Below are 8,394 nucleotides of genomic sequence, written 5' to 3'. Positions count from 1 at the left end.
TGCAGCTCTAACTATGAACAGGCTGCTGTCTATCTGTCCGTAATTACTCTAAGAAGAATTTGCCAACTTTCATAATAGTTTCTTTTGTGGAAGTATGTGATTTTTATAAACTTGTATAGCATGTTGGAGTTGCATTTGATGAAATTTTTATTAGGCTTCATTTGGCTTGTAGAATGGAGACTTGGAAATGTCTTGAGTTGAAAGGTAGTACCTCTGTGTAATGTCAGTTTAGGGCTAGCTATATCTAGGTCCTTGGCTGGCATGGCATATAGGAAACAGCCTTACTCAAAGTGTTGCCAGTGTTTGTTGTCGTCGTGCTTAGTCATGTACTATCTGCAAAGCTTTGGTGACCAGTCTTCTTCACTGGTTCTTCAGGATAAAATATTCTAGATGCTGATAGACTAATGAAGGCAGTATGTTAACATGTTACGATTTATATTCTATTTCCTTTCCTTGTACCATTACAAGTACACCACACAAAAGGAGAATAATGAGTAGAGTTGTCTTACAGGGTAGTTTTGCCGTGTTGTATCAGAAAGCACGTCCACGAAGCTTACAAAGGTCACGCTTGTCACAGAGCTGACTAGTGGCAGAAATTTCCTAGCTGTCATTGAGGGCAGGTAGTAAATGACATTTTAGTAATATATGGAAACGTACCTATATAAAAATGAAGATTCTGTTCCCCCATGAAGATGTTGAATAGAATGATGATGGTAATAACTTATCCCTTTAATTCTGCCTTATTTGTATTGGCTTTTTAACAAAACAAAAAAAAACCCCACACATAAGAGAGAGACATATACACATAAGAGAGGTTTAAGCATCCTTTCCCCTAGTTTTTATCAACTTCCACTATCTATAGAACATTGGGGAATAGGTTTTTGGAGTTTGCATTCTGTCAGTTGGGCATAATACATGGGGGGAAAAAAAAACAAGAGGAGAAATAAAAGAGAAGGAGGTCTAACCACGAGTTGCATAACCTGCAGGGGACAATGAAGTTCCCTTTCTAAAATGTAAGGTATTAAGGTACCAAGTATAATCATTATAACTGAATAAATAAAGTGACGTATTTGTAGGAAACAGCAAAACAAAAGAATTCATTTGAACTGGGAAGATACGGAAGATACGTAAAGAGTAAAGAGGAGAAATGGATTGGAAGAAATCTTCTGAAGCCTTATCTGCAGACTATGAAGTATTTGACTAAAGAGCTGCTTTTGCCATACCTGGCTCCATGCTATTGGTTGACTTAGTTCCTTTAGTTTTAAGGGAAAGTATGAATAGAATTATGTGGGGAAAATTGTGAGAATTGTAGGATTGAGTGAAGAGGAGAGAAATAATTGTTGAGGTGTCTGTAGGTGTGCAGGATGTAGAGAGTTTTTTGTACTGAGAAGTGCAAGGTGCACCTATTTCTCTTCTTAGAGATGCCCCTGGAGGAAAAATGAAACATTGGACGCAGAGCCCGGAGTGGTATTTTGCTTTCATATGAGTACTGGAAGAATGACTTTGGTTTTAGGTTGTGAAGTAACTTTTAACATAAGACACCAGAAAGAAAAGGATGGCCAGTGATGTGACAGAACCTAGAGTGTTAAACTAGCATATCCTGCTGTTGGTTTTAAAGCTGGGTGATATACAGTGTTCCTCTCAAACCTTTTCATACTCGTGTCTTCAGGCCTCCTTCAGAAGCCTACCAGATAAATAGTTGCAGTAGTACAGCCTAAATGAAACAATAGTGTTTATTTTGGCCAAAAATTAAGAAGTTCCATAAAAGGGAAGATAATAAAATTGTCAAAGAATGAAGTGGTCACTGGCAGAATGGTACTCTCCTCCATCCCTTTGTTAGCTTGAAAAGTTAAAGTATAAGGGTTTATTTCAATTAGCAGCTTAGTGGTAGTTACAGTTCAAAGGAATGTTTGTATTTGGAAGTTACAGTTCAAAGGAACGTTTGTTTGTATTGGGTTGGCATTCACATGCAGGAATGGGAAGAAAATTTCTGCCTTGTCTTTGTTAGCTGTCAGTTCAATGTTGATAGTATGGATGTGCTGTGGTACCACCAGCACACTTGCTAACACTGCTTCAGGCAGGTCCTTCCCTGGCCTTTATTTGCTGTTTGCTTATTCTGTTGTTTGATACAAGTCATCCATCACTACACACGTGCCTGCTTTTAACGGTCACTTCCTGCAGTCGTGTGCTTTTGATGCTGCACCTGTGTTCAACCAGCTCAACACAGGCTCTCATTTGAAAGGGATCCCAAAGATAACACTGCTGTCCTCTTACTATGCCTCTGGCTGCCTCCGCTCAGCCACTATTAAACTGGCACTTGCTTTGTGAAGTGCTTGGCTTGTTACAGCATTTGTGTCCGGACTCTTCTGATGAAGCAAGCGGATTATCTCCCAGTGCACTCCAGCAGCATGTATGAAAGAGTGACGTTTACTGAAGGGTCTGCGAACCATGGAGATGTACCTCAGAGTTCTCAATGGGACACGTGAATGACTAGAAAACCAAGTTTTAAACAAGTATTAGGAAAACCTATTCAGTACACACAGTTGTTTCCCTGCAGTTGGGATCACCTTCCGTTCTTGCAATCTTTTTCAAGTGTAGCTCACTCATGCTAAATATATAGCAGGGAACATCTTGTGTTAAGTAGAGATATGAACCCAAACAGAAGAAGAGGTCAAGCGTGGAAATAAATTCCAGTCAGTACTGAATGATTGAGAAGTCCCTTTTCTCTCGCTCCCTCTTGTTTGGAGAGGTGGTGCTTGAATTCACTTCAGAAATGAGAAGAAAAGTAGAGATAGCTTTTTTTTTTTTTTTTTTTTTTTTTTTTTTTTTAAAAAAAAACCATTTTTAAAGAAAAACCCCTTACTGTTTAAATTCACCTTAACATCTGGAAGCAAGTGGCTCAAGCCTGTAGTCACTTGCATCATCACATTATCTTTTCTTGATCAGAATGTGGAATATTAAATGTTGTGATGTCCACATTACACTTGATTTTTTATCTAAGTGCTCTTGAATTATATGTCTTGGTATTTGTGTGTTAAACAAATGATTTGAAATGGCTTAATCCAGCCTCATAGTTCATTTAGTACACCTGGTTCTGTGGACCACTCTTGGAAAAGAAGATTGATTCCTCCACAGACCAAAGCCTTTTCCCAGTTCTCTGGTCCTTCAGTGTACCTTGTGGTGACAGCTGCAAGCATGTTCTGGTTATCAGTGAGTGGTTCAGAGATGTAACCTGGCTGTAAAGTGCCCCTTTCAGTGCCCATAGCTCCACAGTAAGCTTTGTTTAGCTATATTGTGTATGTTTGTGGAAGGGATTAGTAATAGGTTTTTTTTGTTTTTTCTTGGAAGTCATTGGAAAGCAAAAGAGTAAATTATTTTGATTTCACTCGGGATAGATTAGTGGGTGTCAAATGTTACACAATACTTGACATACCCACTGCTGTTAAGCTGGCCGTGGCAAAGGGATTACCCGATAATGAATCACCAAGCTCTTCCTTCAGCCATTTAAAGGGAATCATGCCTCTTCCTTGCCCTGGTGGTACTCTCTTTCCTGCCCGGGACCTTCCTGTGACAGTTCGTGTTTGGAGATGGAAAACTCCACTCAGATGTGCAAGCACCGGTTTGACAGCTTTGTGTTCAGCTTCTACCTTGCTAATTGTTTTCGTGGATTATTTGGATTGTGTAGAAAGCTTTTTCCAAATCCCCTTTATTACTGAAGTTATTGTTGCCAGCAGGCATAAGATTAAAGGTGCTTAAGTCTGTAGAGTTGTTTCTAATTTGTACGTGTCATTTCAGTGGCATTTGAACAGAACTCTGTCTCTTCCCCTCCCTGCTCCCCTGTGGTACTGTGCTTGAGCTAGGGCTGAGAAGCCAAGCCATTGGAAGAAAATTCATTTTGTTCCCTAATTATTATGCTGGCACTCGGGAGATAATTTTTCCCTTCATGCACTGCCAATTAATATGCAAATGAGCTGATAAATATTTATACCGTGATTTAAATTATGCAGGGAGCGCTTTCAGTGTACTCTGCAAATGAATTGTTCATGGACTTCAAAGTGCTGGCTGCTGTGCTAACGAGAGGAGATTTGCATAAGGCCCTAATCAGGCGCATACTGATTAAGCTTCATTATGGAAACTGCCAGCTGCAATCTTTGTTTCTATTTTATTACAAAAAGGGGAACTTTTCACGCTTCAGTCGCCTTGACAATGTCAGACACAGCTAGTAGGAGAGACTAAAACTCCACAGAGCAACTGAAGTTTCCCTGTTCAGTTGAAGATTGCTATGGTGTAACTGAAGTTGTATTTCTTCCCCCACCTCCCCACTCCCTTTCGTGTTCAGTCGAGAGCAGTAGTGTAGATTTGATAGAAATTGCCATTCTCCCTTTCCTTGGACTATCTGAACCTGTAGAGGATACCACAGCAATGCTGGACTGCAGTGACTACGTTCTAGGTGGGTACCAGCTCAGCTCTTTCTTACGAGTGTTTAATATGGACATAGGGGCTGTGAGGTTGACTATGCATAGAGGCTTAATTGCATATGCAGAGGTGAGAGGAAGTATTTGTAAGGCTGAGGCTCACCAGTGAATCGGCAGCAAGTAGCTGCCTGGTAGATAGATGGATAGATCTGTACCAGGGAAATACATGGTCTGGTTGTTTGGGTTTTTTTTTCCTTCTTTCCCTCACTCCAGGAGAATTTGTTTCCTCTGCACTGGAGAGATTTGCTGCTAGGCTTGGATGATGTTATACAGACCTTTTGCTTTTAGGATTTCAGTCTGAGAAGCATTTGGCTTCTGACAAACACTGGACTTGACTTGCATATCTGTGTTATGAATTCTAAAGTATTAAAATAAATGAGAGAGTCTCCCAGTCTTAAAGAATTCAGTAGCTGTATTGAGCCATTCCCCAACAGAATGTATATTATGTCTGTGTATTTCTAATGTAATAGCAAGGTTCTTCGTGCGTAATAGAAAACAAGGTGGAGTGCACGGTGGTTGCCATTGATACCGTTGCAAGCTATGCCTAAGGTTACTGGGATAATGTATTTCCTGCACTCAGATTCCATCAGGACTGCAGAACAGACATGCTGTAATTTCTTCTTCATGTCTTTTAAAGTTATTTATGATAACAGATCATCCTAATTTGACAATAGATTTTATTTCTTTTCAAGGCTCTTTCCCCAAAGCTCAATGTATAGTATTTTTTTCATATTATTTTGATTCCATTTTATAAGTTCATGTAGTAACTTATATATCCACATAAAAGAATATATTTTTGGATGGTAAATTTTGGAGCAGACATCTGAATAGTTGTTTCTGAATATGAAGTGTTTTTTTGAAAATGAATTTCGGAAGAATTCGTGGCATGTTTTCACTCACATTGAACTTTGGGTGTTTTTTTCCATACACATCAATGAATCATTTTTGCTGGTGCTGATGGAGTATTGGGCAGTTTCGCTTTAATGGGTGAAAGGAAAAAGTTAATGACATGTTCCACATTAAGATTTTCTGTGTTTTGCTAGCTGTGTGTAGTCCCTAATACTCCAGGTTGGTCCGGTGTCTGCTATGCCCTTCTTCTGAATACCTTTTGCAGTGTTACTGGGGGTGTGTGAAAGCTTGGCACAGCACTGCCTCGCGACACCCTCAGCCCCACTAGCAGAGTAGGAGCACTGAATGTATTCACTCCTGAGAGTTTGATTTCAATCATGCACCTGCTGCTTTCAATCCTTCCTTCTGTGGAGTTTGTTTTTAGATAATTTTGGCAGAAGTCGTAGCCCAGGGCCTTTTATTAAAACCTGAGTAAAATCTAAAGGAAAAAGAAAAGGTGAGGGCATTATGGTTGGGATTTTTTAGCCCACTTCATTCGTTATTCTTTTAACTCTAAAGCAGAAATTGCATGAGCATGTGTAAACCAAATAATCTTTTCATTTGATGTGTAATGAATCCGTAAGTTCAGTATCCTGCGGATATATGTCTGTTTTGCTGGTAGCAGTTTTGTGCTTCAGATGTATGCCATACCATTTGCAATGGAAATGGCTGCATTGTTCTTGGTGCTTTACATGCAGAAGGCCCACAGATTGAACAAGACATAGTCAGCTGGTGAAATAATGGATGCTATCCTTCATTTGAACCTGGTGTTTCTTCACTCAACTTGCTGCTTTTTTGCAATTGCAATGTTTGAGGCCTTTGTTAGAAATGAACCTTTACAATAAAATATTCTTCATTTAGACATGCTTTTGGTAGTTGAGTAAACTTCATGTGTATGTCTAATACTAGGAAACACTGAAAACCTTTTTTAAAAAAGATTTAATTTGCAGCATAGCCTGACAGAAAAACATGTCTTGGTTCATTTATGAAAAGAGATCTGTACAGTTATAATTTTGTCCTTGAGCAAACTTGCTGGTCTTGCAGGAAAGTTTGTTGTAGGAGCCTCCTCATACAGAGAATAGTCACTGTGGTGTTTGGAGTTCTGTGCACAGGACAGTTGTGTCCCCTTCCGGGGGTTTGTTTACCGTTAGTATCCTGCATGGTGGTTCCAATGCTTTAATTTCTGTAACAAACTAGTACAAGAGGTCCTGTGTTGTTTTTCTTGCAAGAGCTTTCTGAAGTGGTTTGATGCATGGATCCCATGTTATTGAGAGAGATGACCTTCTCAGCCTGTGCTCTTCCCTTTTGTGGTCAGTGCTGTCATGAGTTCAGGCTAACCTTATGCTCTGGGTTTAAAAAATACATCCTGTCTCTAATAGCCCTATGAGTTAACCCAGTTTCCACAACCAAATATACTGGCCTTCTAAGCCCTCTTTGCTCATATTCATTCCTGTTGGATGAGGACCCTTTGTGTTTGCGTCTAAATGGAACTCTCCCATTCAGTGTTCTCTGAACCTAAACTGATTTCAGTAGCCAGCTGTGGGTCAAGGAATGAACTAATGCTGTTTATCAAATGGATGTTGCCTATAATCACTTTTAAATAAGTGTGCTGTTGCCACAACAATAAACTCAATTTAAGGCACATGCAACTTCTAGATAGAAACATACTTTGTATGTTTTAAACACAGATCTATCAGCATGAATGGACACATCAACAACAAAAGCTTCTGTGCAGTCAGTGGAACCCGTGTTCTGTTTCTGGGTTGTGGATCATGATATCTAAATGTGGAAAATAACAAAATAAGGAGCTGGGAAGCAATAGGTTCTGTATCTCCAACATTAGCAGAGCTCTATCTTTTAAGACTCTGAACATATAGCTTGAATCTGCTAAGCAGAGGTGGTGAAAAAGCTTTTTGCTGAAGTGTGAGCCAGCAGTGCTGAGCTGGAAAGTATCTTCTCGCTCATTTTCTCTTTCCAAAATCAGTTTAACACATTTGCCTGTATGCTAACAGTAACGTTGTTAGTTCAGATCTCTCTTATATGTGGCTGACTTTTGAAAGATTTAGGCATGGGAACGTTCTGCGTTCAACTGCAGCAGTTGTTTACGTGGAAGTTTACATTCATTTTAAAAATATTGATGTTTCTTAACTTGTATTTCCTAACTGCTTATTGGAGTTTTTCCAAGTTGGATGTCTCTTATCTTTTCTCTCACACATGCTGCCTTTGCAATTAGTTCCCTCCTCTTCCCACTCCACACTCCCAGCGAGGCTTCCTCTTGACTCCTGTTTTCATTCACGCCCCATCCACGTGCTTCATTCCTCCTGGCTGGTGCTTGTGTTCCTCTGCTGCTGTCACCCCTGGTTCCATTAGCCTGGAGGTGGCACTGGTCTCTCTGGGCAGTAGCAGGTGATAGTATACAGCAACAGTCTGGCTTCTCATTTCCAAGTCTCACAGACTGCCAAGCAGAGAAGTGGCTGAGCATTCTTGGAAATACCTGAGGGAAAGATGCAGTTGATGCTGTTACTGTATTCTTCAGCCCGTTGGTATTTTGGTAATCGCTGCTTTGATGAAAGTACATGACAGAGGTAACCTTTTAAGCACCTAGCAAGAGAATATCCCGAGTAAAGCATTCACTGAAGTTGCATTTAACTGGTTGTGGGAATGGAAGAATATGCTTAAGGATTTGCTTACACTTCATTTTATGAACTGTCTTGAGATTCTTTCTGTAGTTTTCGTTTCTGATAATGTAGCACACTGAGGTCAGTAGCAAGATAAGAGGAGGTAATAAGCTGGAGACCTGTCACTGTACACAGAACATCTGTATAGATTCCTGTATAAGGAAACTGTATTCTCTGTCTGCCATCTGGAGAGGCCCTCTGCATTGCACTATGTTTAGCTGACAAGCTGAAACCAAGAGCAGACTTTTCAATAGGTTTCATCCAGAGGGAGAAGGAAGAGGAATTGTTTTATGTTTGTATGGCTTTGCATGAATATATAGGAAATATAAAATCACTTAATATCAGTGATTTTA

At 39.9% G+C, this 8,394-nt stretch overlaps 1 protein-coding gene across 1 annotated transcript in view; it reads left to right on the top strand.

Moving 5' to 3' along the window:
- The first annotated feature begins 4,422 nt into the window (after positions 1-4,422).
- POU2F1 (POU class 2 homeobox 1) overlaps positions 4,423-8,394 on the top strand; it is a 48,895-nt gene continuing 44,923 nt past the window's right edge. Inside the window, exon 1 of the mRNA XM_010011463.1 lies at positions 4,423-4,450. Coding sequence (XP_010009765.1) covers positions 4,423-4,450 — 28 coding nt within the window. The remainder of the gene's footprint in view (positions 4,451-8,394) is intronic.

The sequence above is a fragment of the Nestor notabilis genome, unplaced genomic scaffold, assembly GCF_000696875.1.
Source record: "Nestor notabilis isolate BGI_N333 unplaced genomic scaffold, ASM69687v1 scaffold303, whole genome shotgun sequence".
NCBI lineage: Eukaryota > Metazoa > Chordata > Aves > Psittaciformes > Psittacidae > Nestor > Nestor notabilis.
This window is presented reverse-complemented; position numbering and strand designations above follow the sequence as displayed.